The following is a 16915-nucleotide window of genomic DNA, read 5'->3' as shown; positions in this document are numbered from 1 at the left end:
TCCTTCCCCTCCCTCAGCCCCACCTGCTGTCCTGGTCTGGGCACCCGGCCACGTGAAGGCAAGACTGAGAAGGCGTCTACCGTCCTGGAGCCTCTGACCCACCGGGCCAGCTGACGGGGTCCCCAGGTGTCTTGCCACTTGGGGAGGGAACCACCTTCCCATCAACCTCCTGCTTTGCCTCTCCTGAGTGCCCCCTGTTTCCCAGCACTTGGCACAGGCCCGATGCAGAGCGAGCATGTAGCGAGCATGTAGCAAGCATGATATTTCCCGGGGCAGCACACCAACAGAAGGGCTTGGTGCCCACGGTTCCCGTTCTCCGGGTAAGGTGAGGGAAGAGGGTCGCTCAGTTTGTCCTGGCTCCCAGGCGTCCAAGGACTGACGGCCTTCCGTGTATGAATCAGCCCAAGGAGAATGCCTGGCCGTCCTCACCCCCAGTTGAGAAAGGGCCCAGACCACTCTGGTTCAAGTTCAGAGCCCAGAGCAAGCCTCTTGCTGAGGGTCCAGCCCCACCGCAGACACAGAACAATGATCCTCATTTGCGGCGCTTTATTATCATAGTCATCAGGGATAAACAAGTGGTATAAAGCTGCTCTCCAGGCAGCTCGTGTGAATAAGCAAGAGAACAGGGTAAAGAAGAAAGAGGGGAGCCGTGAATGAACCTGGCGAGCCTGGGCCCATAACTCAGCCTATGGACAGCCCAACTGCTAATAGCCACTCCTCCGGGGTCGTCACTCCTCCAGGGTCGCTGCTTCACCTCTGTTAACAGGACACAGTCAAGGTGTAAGATCCACGAGGGCAGAAATGGTGTATGACTTTTTCTGTGTGTTTCTCATGCCTGCCATAGTGCCTGGCAGGTAATAAATGCTCAATAAACCCAATACTAGAGGATGCAAGTGGACCCTCTAAGGAGCCATGACAGCAGTTATTTACAAAGCAAAATCAGGCTTAGCAAGGTTGAGGAACTTGTTCAATGTCACACAGCTGGTAGGCTGAGGGATCTGAACCCAAACAGTCTGGCTCCTTAGCCTGTGCATCTCACCAATCCACTCTGCTGCCTTCCACACACCTAGTATCAGCAAATACACACTCACATACACACTGCACACAAAACTACCCAGGTTCACATGCAACACACACAAAATGCAATTTGGATTCACTGTGCACACACACACACAGGAATGTCTAGTTGTTAGTGGTGTCTTTGGCTGGCACCCAGAACAGGGAGGGGCTCACCTAGAGAAGGGAGAGCTCTGTGGGCCCAACCGGCCAGCCCAGAGGTGCCCAGCCTTCACTTCCCCGCTGCCCCCTTACCCTGCCTCTAGTTCTTTTCCCTCCAGGGAGCCAAGTCCAATGCCGGGAGCCTACTGCACTGGACAAAGTCCCGAGGGAATCTGTTGGACATGAAGATGTTGTTCTTGGACACGACGGTGATGCCTGTGTTGTCACAGATGATGCGGGGCAAGGAGATCCTGGCCAGGGCCTGCTGCTGCTGCTTGCTGAACACGCCGTTGTTCTGCCACCAGAACCTGCACGGGAACACCCGCGGCCACTGTGCCTGAGGCCCTCCTGGGCTGGGAGGACACCCACTGGCTGGAGCTGTTCCTGGGTGACAGAGGACCACGGCGGACAGCGGCTCCATGGCACAGGAGAGCTCCAGGCCCTCGGGCAGCCCGGGGCAGGGAGGGGGGAATTCAAACAAATAGAGCCCCAGTCACAGCTGCCCGGGTGCCCCCCCAAACCCGCTCCCATCCCAGCAGCCTCCAGGCATCTCTAATGACAGACGGGCCCACTCCCCCGTGAGATCCTGGGCCCTGGACAGGGCTACAGCCAGGCGGGCAGACGGGATCTAGGGAGTGGTGTCTCCTTTGTCCACCCAGAGAGGGACACCTTGTTAAAAAGTTTCCCCAAGGCACACTTCAGGCCAGGTAAGAACTGGGTGTGACAGAGGACAGGCCCACGGTGGAATGAAAACAGGAGCAGCAGCCGCGTGAAGCAAAGATGAGACCTTCCAGTGGAGACTGGTGGCCCCGTGACTGCACCCGGGACCCGGAGAAGCAGTGACTAAGGGTGGCATTTTTTCTCCCCGCTCCTTGACAACCACAGGTCCAGATAACTCCTTTTTGCACCCTCAACAGCTTCAGGGTACATCAGTGACGACCTTGAGGCTCCCCAGAACACACTGGAAAATGACGGACTCCTTCCAGCAGGAGGAAGCTGGGGGTCCCCCTGAGGGTCAAGGGCAGGCGCAGAGCTGCAGAGCCTCCGTTCTCACCGGTCACCGTCGCGGAGCTTCCTGAACTGGGTCCCAATGAGGCAGGCGAGCAGCGGGCCCACACGGCCATTTTTGTTCAATGGCTCAGCCACGCCGCCCATCCAGATATCAATGTTGTTGGGCGTGTGGTACAGGGCCATCAGCCTCCTCGCCAGGTTCAGGTTCCTCAGGACTGTGCCCAGCTCACCCACCGTGTTGGGCACTGGGAGCCCACAGAAGCGCCTCCAGGCATTGTACCCTGTATGGGAGGTTCGGAGGGTCGTTGTGGGCGGGTCCCAGAAAGCTCACCCTCCCAACACACTGAGGCTACCTACAGAGGTCCATGCAGGAAAGGGGAACACAAAGGGGTTGCTACCCATCTATAAACCCCCAGGGAATCCTCTGGCCTCCCCGGGAGCCTGGGCCCAGTTGGGTCTCTCCAGGAGCCTCTCTGTCTTCCCCTACCCTTCCCACTCTAAGGTAAATCCTAAAAGATCATCACTCCCGCTGCCTCCAAGAACAGGAGATTCTCCTTGCCCCTGTGGAGATCTCAGACGCGCGATGGGTGCGGTGTGTCTGGAAGGATCAGCCCCATACCAGCTGTCCCACAGCACAGGCATCAGCAGGATGGTAGGCTGATCTGGCCTCCCATTCCAGCTCTGTCCCTGACTCCACTGGAGAACCCGGGCAGGTTCAGAATTTCTCCAAGCCTCAGTTTCCTCATCAGTAAAATGATGGTGGTTTGGTCACTAAGTCAAGTCCGACTCTTGCAACTCCATGGACTGTAGCCCGCCAGGCTCCTCTGTCCATGGGATTCTCCAGGTGAGAATACTGGAGTGGGTTGCCATTTCCTTCTCCACACCAGTAAAATGGAAATGATAATAATCTCTTCCCCCCAGAATCCACATAAAATGAAGCAAAATGGAATAGAATGGAGACAGGTTTTCAGGGCACTAGGGGCTTGTTGTTATTATGGTGATGCCCTAAGTTGGGGGGTTCCAGCAACACAAAGGAGGTGGAAGGTGCTGGCAATGGGGCAGAGGGGCCCAGGGACAGGTAGGGGCCTGACCTCAGGCCGCATCCTAAGAGCGAGGTTCTGAGGGTTGGGGGGGTTTGGGGATTGCCCCGGTAACTGGGGGCACTAGAGAGGACAGGCCATGGACTGGGAAGTGGGTGGGCCCGGGGGGTCCCGGGAAGCTCCCTCACCAGGGAGGCCGTGGTCGCGGCTGCGCTGCATGTTCAGCGCGGGCAGGTCCAGCCCAATCCTCATGACCTGCTCAAACAGCCGCTCCCGGATCTCATCCACCGCGATTTGGTTCTGGCGGTTCAGCTTCGCAGGGGTGGCCATGAGGCCGCGCAGGATGGGGTCGATGCCACCTGGAGCAAGGGGAGCACGCCGGGGGAAGGGTCCGGCTCGGTATCGGAGCTCAGACTGCAGCGAGCCGGACCCGGGGGCAGTGGCGGAGAGCGCTGAGCACACGTGGCCCCTGGCGCCAAGGTCCCCCGGTGGGCAGATCCTCACTGAGGCTCTGCCGTCTCGGGGATGAAGCCATTCAAACTCGTCAGGCTCAGGTGCTCCCAGCCCCTGGCCTCCTGGGTCCCTGAGGATCACAACGCACAGGAAGGAGCCAGCTCCCTGTAAGCCATCTCGCCCCACTCTCTGTTGTTCCATGTGCAAGCAGAGTCAAGTGAACCAGGCCGGAAATCAGATGCCCCGAGGATGGAAGGAAAGACGATTTATTCCACCCTAGCTCCCTGGGACCATGTCCACGCCCGCCCTGCCCTCGGCTGCCAGTTCACTCCCTCACTCCCGGCCGGGGCCTTGCTCACCTTCGAACACAACCCTCCAGCTGGCAAAAAAGACCCTGCTGAGCGGTACGCGGGGGTTGGGCTGCAAAGGTTGGTATTGGCTGTTCAGGCGGAACATGAAGGGTTGGATGAGGGTGTGGCCGTAGCGGAAGGCGTTGGTGAAGACGTTGGCGATGCGCGGGTCCACCGAGTCGTTGTAGCCACGGTACCCGGGCAGGTACTTCCGCATGGCCTCCCGCCCCAGCACCAGGGGCAGGTAATCCCGGTAAGTGATGATCTAAAAGAAAATCACTCAGAGTGGCCTCTCCGCTCACCCTGCCTGCGGATCTTCACCTGCTCTTGACTCGGGGGGATCCCTTCCTCCTCTGCTGCTGCTAAGTCACTTCAGTCCTGTCCGACTCTGTGTGATCCATAGACAGCAGCCCACTAGGCTCCCCTAGTGGGATTCCCCAGGCAAGAACTTTGGAGTGGGTTGCCATTTCCTTCTCCAATGTGTGAAAATGAAAAGTGAAAGTGAATTCGCTCAGTCTGTCCAACTCTTAGCGACCCCATGGACCGCAGCCTACCAGGCTCCTCCATCCATGGCATTTTCCAGGCAAGAGTACTGGAGTGGGGTGCCATTGCCTTCTCCCCTCCCTCGTCTAAGGCCAAGGATTTGCCTCCCACAGTACTGAACCTGGGTCCCACAGAGTGGGACAAAGTGGCATAAACCGGGCTCGAGTGCTTGCCTGCTGTGTGACCCTAGGCCGGTTATTAACCTTTCTGAGCCCCAGATCCTAAATGTAAATTACGGGTAATTATGCTGCACTCTGCCTTAGAGAATTAAATAAAAGGCTTTGTGAGTCCTTTCTTAGCTCCCTTGCCCTTGAGTTATTCCTGTCTCATTTCTCTTATATGGAGAAGGCAATGGCAACCCACTCCAGTCCTCTTGCCTGGAGAATCCCATGGACGGAGAAGCCTTGTGGGCTACAGTCCATGGGGTCGCTGGGTGTCGGACACGACTGAAGCGACTTAGCAGCAGCAGCAGCAGCAGCAGCAGCATTTCTCTTAACTAGCATACCAGCTCCTTGAGGGCAAGAGTTGGATCTCGTTTCTCTCGAAATTACTCAATAGACAGAAAAGTGCCTGGCTCACAGTTGGGTTCAATCTATTGTCTGTAGACGGAGGGGAGGCAAAACGGAAAAGGGCCGCCCCAGGTGATTTCTCACAGTGAAAAGAGAGGCCAGGGAACAGACACACTCTACATTCTAGACTCTGGAATCTCCTCTCAGAGTTAAACAAATCTCATTTAAGTTCTTAGTGCCAATGGAAAACTGGCCACCCTCGCACCAGCAACTCTCTCCACTCCAAAGTTAAGAAGTATTAACAAGTGGTATGTGTGTGTGTGTGTGTGTGTGTGTGTGTGTGTGTGTGTGTGTGTAGTGTGCACTCGAGTGCATGTTCGTGACCTGGGAGAGGATGAGCATGCTGGAGCATCAAAACTTGGGAGAAAGGAAATCCCCTGGCAGTCCAGTGGTTTGGACTCTGCGTTTCCACTGCAGGGGGTACAGGTTCAATCCCTGGTTGGGGGGCTAAGATCCCAGAAGCTAAGTAGCGCAGCCAATAAATCAATAAAGCACTGAAATATTTCCCCCTAAATTGGGAGAACACCCCTCAGATAAGCGAAGATAAAGAGAGTGGGTGAGTTGTGATAGAGCCATAAAGAAGAGGGAGTGTGTAAAGGAGCCAAGAGTGACAATGTGATGAAGGAAAGGAGAATTTACTGGATACCTACTGTATGTCTGGTGGGTCAGCTGCTAAAGAATCCGCCTGCAGTACGGGAAACCTGGGTTCGATCCCTGGATTTGGAAAATCCCCTGGAGAAGGGAAAGGCTACCCACTCCAGTATTCTGGCCTGGAGAATTCCATGGACTGTGTAGTCCATGGGGTCGCAAAGAGTCAGACACGACTGAGCGACTTCCACTTTCACTGTGCGCCAAGCATTTTAGACCCACCTGTTTAAACCTGTCAGTATCATTCCTGGTAGACAGGAAAGTAGAAAGGAGAGCAAGCTGGGAAAGGGGATCAAGGCAAGTGACCCTTGTCAGGCACGTAGTATCTGCCAGGTGTTTTCATATAGCTCGTGAGGGTTAATTTGCACAGCTAAGATGCAGTAGAGGCACTTTGGCATCCCAAGTCTGCCTACCTGTATTATCACAGATGCCCAGGACTGCCTACCTGGACCATGGCTCCCACGATCTTTCGGGCTTCCTGATAGAGCCTCTCTCCGTTCCAGTGGGGGTTCAGGCGCCTGAGGTTTGTGGCCAGCCGGTTGTGCTCCCGCACAAAGAGCGTGTGCATGGAGGTGAGCTCAGGCATCTCACTTGCACGGGAGTCCCCTTGGGGAGGCAAAAGCTACTGTCATTCCTAAGACCTCCTTCCCAGAAAAGACTTGCTCCGCTGAAACTCCCTTCAGGGCCAGGGCCTCAAACGCTCCTTATCGCCACTCAACTTTTCACACCATGCTTAGTCGGCACCCCATCCAGGAGACCTCCCTTGATTGCCTGGTCCACCATAACAGCTCTTCAGCACAGGCCAGAGATGCTCATTTACTAAGCATCAGATCTGACACAAGACTTGCCGCCTCCCCATACCTGAGACTGCTAGCACCTAGAGGACAAGACCATGGCTTGTGCCTTTCTGCATCTGACCCTCCCACCCAACGTGCACGCAAACACATGGGCTTCAACACACTGCCTGGGACAAAACAGGAGATCCATGAGCACTGCTTCATTGACGTTTTCTTGATTCAGGTAAGGCCAAAAAGAGCGTGCAAGTTGGCTCTCCCTGTTTGCCCGCATGTCAGACACAGCAAATGATCACAGCCTTTACTCCTGATAAAATTAGACGCAGACTTCCCTGGTGGTCCAGTGGTTAAGAGTCTGCCTGCCAATGCAGGGGACATGGGTGTGATCTCTGGCCTGGGAAGATCCCACATGCCATGGAGCAACAAAGCCAGTGGGCCACAACTGCTGAGGTCTGCATGCCCAAGAGCCTGAACTTCACAACAAAAGAAGCCGCCACAGGGAGACGCCCACACTGTGACTGGGGAGCAGTTCCCACTCGCCACAACTAGAGAAAGCCTGCGCACAGCAATGAAGCACTGAGGACCCAGCACAGCCAAAAATAAAAATTAATATAAAAAAAGAAATTTGATGCAACCTCAGAATCCTTCTTAACACAGGACTCTAGAAAACCACTACTACCTGCTCAGAGCGGCCATTCCCAACTTTCTACATGCTAACTCTGCAGCCTGCTTGGCAGAGGGCGTCAGGGCACAGGATGTTTGAAGGCCACACCTGAGACTGTTCAAAAGAACCAAGAGTGACCCTCTGATCCCTCTAGTCTTCCCCTAACCCTGCTCTGGAGGATCAGGACCAGGCCCATTTCTGAAAGACACTAGGTTCAGTCCTCCCCAGCTCTAAAAGTCAGTGGCAAGGAAATTCCCTGAGAGTAGCTTTTCCTTCTCATTACTTGACAAGCGGTCAAGACCATCCGGGCTGGGGACATGTGACTCAACACCATGTGGAGGCATAAGACTGTTGCTCCTTCCCCACTAGCCCAGAAAAGTCCACAGTGGGGCTGACCTTGATTCTCCTCTCCAGGGCTCAGCCAGCAGCAGCCATCATGAGGAGAGGCTGAGAAGCCACAGAGAAGGGCCTCAGACCCGCTGCTGGGTTCGTGGTTAAAGACACTGTATCAAGTAAAATTTCTGGGCACGGCCACCATCACTTCCCCAACCTTATCCTCCGAACTGCCAGTTATCTAAATCGAAAATCCCACCCTTTTTTATTACAGGGAATCAAGGTGGGTAGGTGGTGATGTTCTGGAGCAGCTTTGTCCCACAGAAGTTCTGCACTGATGAAAACATTCTATATTTGAGCTGTCCTCTATAGAAGCCACTAGCCTATGGGGCTACTGAACACTCGAAATGAGCACTTGAAAGGTAGCTAACACAGTGGAGCAAGCTTGTGTTTAATTTAAGCTAAATCACACATATAAAGCCACGTGTGTCCAGTGTCTGCCATATTGGGTACTGTTGTTCTAGAGGGTGAGGGCGCTATCCTGCTCTCTGTCCCTTTGGTTTCCTGTCCCTTGAGGATTCAGCTTTCCCCCCTTGCAGAGCCCAGATGGAAAGGGACCAACAGAAAAAGGGCTAGATAGATGGAACCAGGCGCCTTGGCCATCCCTGAGTCTCCTTCTTAGGTTTGGGGGTTTCTGTTCTTGTCGTTTTGGGGGTTTGTTTTTGTTTTGCCTTTCAGGCTCCATCCAACTTGTTACCAAGGCAACTGGATTCACATCATGTGAGTTGGTGAGGGGAGCCTCTCTAAATGCCAACCCCACAACGGGCTCTGCAACAGGCTCGCCGTGGCTCCAGTAGGGGGCGCCCTGCATCAGTCCAGGTCCCTGCCGGGGACTGACCTCCAAGGAAGCAGGGAATGTTCGCTGAGCGGTTGGTGAGGAGGCAGGGGTCATGGTGCAGGGTGTCGAAGGGTAGCAGGGCCCGGCCGTTGTCCTGGAAGCGAGTGTTGACGGCCAGCAACCCCAGCTGGTTGGTCAGGTTGCGCAGCCTCCTGGCCAAGGGGTCCTCGCTGCCGTAGACCATGCTGGCGTCCACGAAGGACGTGAGCGCGTTGATCTGGTTGCGGATGGTGATGTTGCTCTGGGTGCAGGCCGGACAGGAGCGGAAGAAAGGGATGCAGTCCTGCTGGTTCTTGATGCGGGGGTCATTGGGTGGGATCTGAGGTGCAGAGAGAGGCCCCGCGGGCTCGCCGCGGCCAGGAACAGAGATCAGGAGTGGTCCACTCTCTCTGATCCACCCACATTTTTAGGCCCTGAATTCCCGCCAGGGAAACAGTCTGGAACCCAGGACCAGAGCGGGTCACCCAGACAGTAAACAGCGCCCCTCGGGCCCCCTCAGCTGGCAGGAAGGCTTCTCAAGACCCCCAGGGATGAGCCTAAGGTCCCACCGGCAGAGCGCCTCTGAGCTGGAGGGGCATGGGGGACCTGGACCCCCTGGAGGCTCGCTGACCAGTCCTCCGACCCTCCCCCTCAGCCTCCTTTGTCTCCCCTCCTCTGACTCTGTTCCTCTCTCCTCGGGTCTCTGGCGCTCTCTCTGCTGTCTCCTGCGACCTCTTCTTTTCCTTCCCCCTTTTGTCTCTCTGTCTCTCACTCCAGTCCCTGTCTGCCTCTGTCTGCCTCTCTCTGGGACCCTCCTTCCTTCCTTCTCTCCCCCGCTACCTACCCTGCACGTGTCCACTCTCAGGCCCGCTACAACCCCACTACCAGGCTCTGTGTGATGTGGGCTGGGGGTGGGGACCCCCGAGTGGGGAGGGAAGATGACTGAGCCCCCCCCCCCCAAGGCTTGCACACAGAAGTTTGAGGGACAGTGGGAAGGTCATCAGCCCAGAGAGGGTGGGAGATGCTGGGGGTGGCGGTCAGGGCCAGGCTTGCTGGGACCCCGGGAAGGAAAGCTGGGCAGGAAGGGAGGGGGGGCCCCTTAGGGGAACGATGCCCCCTCCCCCGACCCGGCAGGCTGCAGGGTGGGGCCGGGAGGAAGCACCTTGAGCGGGAAGCACGGCAGCTGCTGCAGGCAGCTAATCTCGCAGTTGATGCCGGTGAGGAAGGAGGCGCGGGCAGCTGGTTCAGGGGTGAAGTCAAGGTCATGGTCGAGCAGCTGGCCCCACTGCATGAACATGAGTGAGCGCTCCTGGTCCGGAGTCAGCTTCTCCGTGGGGAAGCGCACGATCTCGTTGGACACGGCACGAGCCTGTGGGACATGGGATGTCAGGGGCTGCAGTCTCGGCCAGGCTGCTCCCCCTCCGCCAGGCCGGGGCTCACCAGGGGCACTGGGAAGCCGTTGCGCTTGACCCCAGGCGTCCAGCCGAAGGGCAGTGAGAAGCCGTCCTCGTACTCCGCCGGCAGCCAGCGTACAAAGGCGCGGTTGGAAGCCCCCAGTGTGGGGCTGCGCCTGCAGGGGCAAAAATACAGGGTGCTGACTCCAGTAGTTAGGGTCCCTAGCCTCCAGCCACCGCCCGTCAAGGACCAGCCCCCAGCGGCCGCACCTGTTGTTGCACTGCCCGGTGATGGTTCGGTACTTGTCCTTCTCTGGGCAGGTCACCCCCAGGTCCTGGTGGGCGCAGCCGCTAGTCTTGGACAGCAGGTTCAGCTGGGCCGGGGTCAGCACGTCTGTGGACCAGGCAAAGTAGGAAGCAAGTGGGTGCTGAGCCCCTGTTTTCTACCCACAGCTGGGGAGCCTTGTTTGGGGGATGTGGTCTGAGGACATAGTGTGGGAATGCTAGAATACACCCAGGAAGGAGGGGTTGGGAGAACCACAGGGATCGAGTGAGGCGCTGGCGTAGTAGCGGGAACTGTACCTGTGACGTTGAAGCGGCCTGGCCACAGGGCCCTCAGCTTCCTCTCCAGCAGGCCGAGGGCCACGTGTAGGTAGTCAGCTGCCCTCACAGCAGTCCTGGTGGCTGCCACCGGCTGCTTAAAGTAGGACAGGAGTTCCATGGGGCTGACCGAGCCGCTGTGAAGCCGCTGCTTGATGCTGCTTGGGGGAGGAAAGGGTGAGCCCAGAGAACGGAGCGGGAGACGCTCTGCAGGGCCCCAGCCCAGAGCTGTGGGCTCGAAGGACCCAGAGCCGGGAAGCAGGTTTGTCTTTGTAAACACAGTTTGGAGCTGGGAGTCCAAAGGCAAGGCCATGGGAGGCATGGTCTTGAAGACGTTTTCACACCCAAAGATAGAAAGACTGACCGGCAAGACCGACCGGCAGAAAGCCCCACCTCCAGCCACGCGTTCCCTGCTGCCTGTTCCTTCTCTGAAAGGCAGGGGACAGCCTCACCCAGAAGCCCCACCTTTCCCGCCGCTCCTTATAGGCTTTGTCCACTATCCGCTTGGCCTCCTCCATGCAGGTCAGCACCACCGACGTCTCCACTTCCCCCGGGCCAGCTGCCCAGACCAGACGTCAGGAGGTCAGGAATGGACCCAAAGCCCGCTTCGGGCCCCAGAGCCTGGGTGGCTTACAAGGAGACAAGGAATCCCAGGGACTCAGAACTACCCTCAACACGCCACCTTTTCCCTTCTTTCTGAAGCGTTACCTGGAGGGGCACCCTCCAAGGGCTGGAGCATGATCAGAACCACCAGGAGTCCCGCGGGGCCCAGGAGCAGCTTCATCTCTGCAACAAGACCCCGTGCCCACAACGTGTGCAAAGCCCACAGTGCTTTGGGGAGATGAGCACCCCACAGCTGCTTCCTCCCAGGCCCCTCACCCCCTCCTTCTCACTCAGTCCCCCCACAGTGGGTTCTGCCTACAGACAGAGTCTCAAATCCCACCTCGGAAGTTCCAGGGCTCCACCTGGCTTTGGCATCACCTCTTAGCTGAATCTGGGCTTTTATGTCCTCCAGGCTGGGGGAGGGACAGGACAGGTGGGTCCCGCCCCTGGAGACGAAAGTCTCTCTCCTCCCCCACTGGGGCCAGGGAGCACAGAAACAGCCCCCTCGTATGGGAGAAAAAGGCAGTGGAGGAGGGACCAAAACCATCTCAAACCTTTGAGCTTAGCACACCTCCAGAGACTCTCAGCTCCCCATGTGCTGTCCTCTGGGGGTGCAAAATTGTATCCCCCTCTCCAAAATTCTGGTTCACCTGAGTATCCAGGGTTCCTTTGCAAGGGAAGAAAATTAGGAACCGACAGCCCAGGGAGTAATGGGAAACAGAAATTGGGGTGATGATGGCCCGATCTGCCTCCGGACACCGTTCCCCCACGCTCAACAGTAACCAGGCCCCTGTGGCCAACCGTGGTGGGCAGCCCCCCATTCTTGGAGCAGGCTAAGGGAACAGGAAATCTGACTGGAGACCGTTGAGCTTCACAAGAAAGAGGAGTGTGGGGGCTACGGGCTGAGGACCAAGGGAACTTCCTCTGTCCCTCTCCTCATCGCCTTTCCTCTTGGCTCTTGGTAGGGGACTGCCTCCAACACCCCCACCCTCTGCTCCCAGATTTCAGGAACCAGCAGAGAACAGAGCTGGCTGTGGTTAGTGGTCAGCTGGGTGACGCAGCCCAGACCCAGAGGAAGGCTGGCAAAAGGAGTGCCAGCAGGAAAGGTGCCCTACGACTCATGACGCTGTCAATCCGTCTTCCTGTGCCCCCGTCAAGCTGGGCACGTGCCCACCGTGTCCTGTTCAGTCTACCCACACCTCCTACCCCAACACCCCCTGCACTTACTCCTGCCATCTATCCGCAGACCACCTCTTGGCCCAGGAACAAGGGACAGCGACATCTTCCCGGCGTACCTTCCCACCTGCCAGGAAGCCCCACGAGAAAGGGGGCCATTCTTCCAGCCTTGTTCTTCCAGGGCTTGCTATGTGTGAACTTGGACAAGTGGCTCTCTGTGAATCAGGTTCTAGAATTTTATAGGCTTTTGAAAAATACTTATTTTTTTAATCCTGTAATGTATTTCCATTCATGAAATGTTATAGAATAAATAAATTATTTACAAACAGGTGAGATTATGGGTAATTTTTTTCTTTCCAGCTTTGTCATCTTTCACATAAACAAGAAACAGGAAGGAAAATAATTTCCCATATTCCTAGACTGACTAATCAACCCATTTCATAATTGGATATGTAGATGTAGATATGATATGTATTTTATTTATTATTTCATGTTGGCTGCACTGGGTCTTTGCTGCTGATTGTGGGCTTTCTCTGCCTGCGGCAAACAGGGGCTACTCTCCAGTGCGTCACACAGGCTTCTAATTGCAGTGGCTTCTCTGGTAAAGCATGGGTTCTAGGCGTGCAGGCTTCAGTAGTTGCAGCATGCGGGCTTAGTAGTTGTGGAACACAGGCTGTAGAGCTCAGGCTTAGTAATTGTGGCTTTGGGGCTTTGTTGCCCCTTGGCATGTGAAATCCCAAACCAGGGGTGGAGCCCATGTCCCCTGCAGGGGGGATATGGCAGGTGGATTCTTAACCACTGGACCACAGGGAAGTCCAATATGTATTTCAAACAATGACAAGAACATACTTATCCCTGATGGTCCAGTGGTTACCACTTGGCATTTTTTTTTCACTGCCGTGCCCTGGGTTCAACCCCTGGTCAGGGAACTAAGATTCTGCAAGATGCAAGGTATGTCCAAAAAAAAAAAAAAAGAACATACTTTAAATATTGTTTTATAATCTGACTTTTTTTTTTTTATAATCTGACTTTTAATACTTAATTTAGCCTGGACAGACATCTGTGTCAATAAACAGATTCATTTCAGTCTTATGTCTGCATAATATTTTGTATGAGATGCTATGTTTTATTCACTAATCCTCTCTTGTTCAGATACTTGGGTCATTTCCTCTTTTCACTGTTAGAAGCAGTACTAGGATCGTTGTCCATATAAATCTCCAGTCACCTCTTTGATTATTTCCTTAGGTGAAAAGTCCTGAAAGTAAAATTGCTGCATATCTGGGTATCCACATTTTTAAAGCGTTCACCCTCCCAGCATGCGTGGAAACACCCCATCACCCTCGTTAGCTCTGACAGTTAGTGGTCTTTGACTCTTTTAAGGGAATGGTCAGAGCCTAAGAGGGAAGAGACATTTAATACAAGCTCCTCTTAGCACAGAAGAGAAAGATGGAGGTCTGGGAAGGAAATGACTTTGCCTATAGCAGCAGTGTGACACAGCTCAGAATAATCTACTGGTCAGATCTCTTGACTTACAAACACGTGCTCTTTACCCAATGGCCTCTGAAAGTTTGTTCCTGACCTTTCACCCAGAATTGTTCAACGAGTAATTGCCAAGCCGCTGCACATGCCAGGGGCCATGCCCTCTAGTAAGCAAAGAACCTGACCTCAACGGGAACAGGAGGGTGCAGACCAACAGCACCCCAACAACCTTGGGCCGACTTCTTCGGGAGCATCAAAGAAGGCCTTTTTGAGGAATCAGTATTTGAGATTGTCTTGAAGAGTGTTTAGAAGTTGGACACAGGAAGGAAGAGCGCTCTGGCCCCTGAGAATAACACAGCAAAGCTTTGGCACTGGGGGGCTTCATCCAGACGGTTCCAACATGGGGGAGAGGTTGTGGCAGGCCCGAGGTCTAGGACACAACACTCTTGCTGACCTCCTGAGAAGTCCTTGTTCTGAAGGCGCCAGGGAGCCGTGGACGCCCTGAAGTGCATGGTCAGAGTTCATTTTAGAAAGTTCACGTGGGCACTTCAGGGACTGTCCCAGAGGCCCAGGGCCAGGCATGAGGCATCACAGTGATTCATAGGCATCAAGAGACCTGGCCTGATTTCTCACACACACGTGGCATGAAGCAGTGAATTCTGAAAAACTGAAGCATTTTCAAAGAATGATACTAAAATGCCCTAAATTCTCTGTATGTGGATGGGGGAGGATTCTCAAGATGGACCATCCCAAACCACCTGCCTTTGGCCCACGGTGGGTGCTGTGGGCCTGCATTTGTGTGCAGAGGTTTGAGATGCTCTGCAATGTGAGATGCTCTTTATGATGTTTGCAATTAATTAATAATGGGCCAAGTGACATCATTGCAAGGCTGACCAGTCTGTATCATTGTTGATTCCTCATCTCAGCCCTGTTTGTCTGAATGCATGCAGGCTAGGTTGCTTCAGTCATGTCCAACCCTTTGCGGCCCTATGGACTGTAACCCGCCAGGTTCCTCTATCCATGGGATTCTCCAGGCAATACTGGAGTGGGTTGCCACGCCCTCCTCCAGGGGTTCTTCCCGAGCCAGGGATCGAACCCTCATCTCTTACATCTCCTGCATTGGTAGGCGGGTTCTTTACCACTGGCGCCACCTGGAAAGCCCAGGTGTGACTGAGGCTCAGAGGGCTTCTCAGCGTGCAGAGTAACCAGAAGGAGAATGTGTCTGCCAGAAGAGATGTTTCTGACAAACCTCATGGCCCAGATTACTCCTAGCGTCCCATCCTGGGGTAGCCTCTGAAGGACGCTGCTGAGACTGCTACATTTTAAGACTATAGTCCTTTGCTGGAAACCCCCTCCACCCACACACACTGCCCTCCTCCCCACTTTACCTTCCCAAACATCCCCACTCCTAGGGTGAAGTCCAGCTGTCTGTGGGGTAACGGGCTCTCTCTGCTACTGCTTGCAAAAAAGTTTACCTGTCTGTGGGATAACGGGCTTTCTCTGCTACTGCTTGCGAAACAGTTTATTCTTTCTTAATGCTATTTAGGAAACAGTTCAGTTGGGATTACAGTCAGATTTCCTGTGTGCATGTGTGGCTGGAGTGAAGGAGGTTATGGAAGCTGGGGAGGGGGTAGGGACAGTGACCCCCTCAAACACCCAAATTGCACCCAGTCCAAAGTCTTCGCTTTCTCTCTCCTTCAAGTTTTAAAAAAATTAATATAGATGTATGCAAGTAATTAATACCTGGGTATGTTTTGAATAAAATTAAAATATTACAGATCAGTTTCTGGATTAGGTTATTATATAATTTTCAATTATAGTCCTTTCCCCGAACTCTTGAGACATAAATACTATTGTCATTTCTGTGTTTGTCCTTCCAAATCTTTTTACCTTACATTCATTTATGCAGGTAGATCTGTGGGAAATATTCTTGTTTGTTTATTTTTCCATAAATGATATCACATTATACACACTGTTCAGCAGCATGCTTCTTCTCACTCAACAATACCTCTTGCAGATCTGTAATCATGTGTTACTTACAAAACTATCTCACTTTAGACCCAAGAGACACATGTTTTATCCCTGAATTGGCAAGATCCCCTGGAGTAGGAAATGGCAACTTGCTCCAATATTCTTGCCTGACAAATCCCATGGACAGAGGAGCCTGCCAGGCTACAGTCCGGGGGTTGCAGAGTCAGACATTCCTGAGCAATTGAGCATGCACACACAGTGTTCTTTAGATGATACACCACTACTATGTAACTCTTCATCTTTGTTGGAAGCTGATACTTTTCCATTTTTCACTATTAAAAACAATGCAGCAAGAGCCTCTTTGTGCATACACATGTGTTCTCAAGATTGAGAAGTAGGTCATATGCCTTTTAAATGTTTAATAGATATTTCCAAAAAAGTAAAATTCTTGTAGGCAAAGATTAGAATCACATTACTGGTTCAGTTTTTACTTCTTTGATTAATAGTTTGTGCACTATTTTAGTTGCATTTAGTTCTGTAAATTTCCTATGTTTGGTTTTGTCCATTTTCCTATTGAATATCACTCTTTTTATTCAAGTGCAAAGTTATTATATATTTTGGATAAACAGTAATCTGTCACCTGTCTTGTGTGTTACTAATATTTTTTTTCCAATCTTGTCACTTTTCATTAAATTTTTTGTAGGGTCTCAATTTTGAGGCAGTCTGATTTTTCAGTCGTTTCCTCTATGGATTTTCTTTTCAGACTTAAGAGGATCTACCCTTTCTCAAAAATCATAAACATATATATCCTCCTGTATATTTTTCTAAAAGCTTTGTTGTTGTTGTTCATTCTCTTAGGTTGTGTCCAACTCTTCATGACCCCGTGGACTGCAGCGCGTCAGGCTTCCCTGTCCTTCACTATCTCCTGGAGTTTGCTCAAACTCATGTCCAGTAAGTCGGTAATGTCATCCAACCATCTCATCCTCTGTCGTCCCCTTCTCCTCCTGCCCTCAATCTTTCCCAGCATCAGTCTTTTCCAATGATTCAGTTCTTTGCATCAGGTGATGAAACTTTTGGAGCTTAGATTGCTAAATCATCTGGAATTTTTGTGTGTGAACATGTAAGGGAGATAGCTACCTTCATTTCTTTCCAAATGGAAAACCAGTTGTCCCAATGCCTTTAACTGAATAAT

General features: G+C 53.3%; 1 protein-coding gene across 1 annotated transcript; it reads right to left on the bottom strand.

Moving 5' to 3' along the window:
* Positions 1-1318: 1318 nt before the first annotated feature.
* On the bottom strand, positions 1319-11296 carry MPO (myeloperoxidase). Its single transcript, XM_065909654.1, has 12 exons — positions 11203-11296; positions 10960-11053; positions 10477-10652; positions 10165-10288; positions 9941-10070; positions 9663-9869; positions 8522-8840; positions 6278-6438; positions 4082-4337; positions 3458-3628; positions 2273-2510; positions 1319-1526 (listed from the first exon to the last, which is right to left on the bottom strand). The coding sequence occupies exons 1-12, from the start codon at positions 11276-11278 to the stop codon at positions 1319-1321; spliced, it is 2160 nt and encodes a 719-aa protein (XP_065765726.1). The 5' UTR covers positions 11279-11296.
* Between the last annotated feature and the right edge of the window lie 5619 nt (positions 11297-16915).

The sequence above is a fragment of the Muntiacus reevesi genome, chromosome 18 (genome assembly GCF_963930625.1).
Source record: "Muntiacus reevesi chromosome 18, mMunRee1.1, whole genome shotgun sequence".
NCBI lineage: Eukaryota > Metazoa > Chordata > Mammalia > Artiodactyla > Cervidae > Muntiacus > Muntiacus reevesi.
Note: the sequence above shows the minus strand (reverse complement) of the source record. Positions and strands in the feature narration are given on the sequence as shown.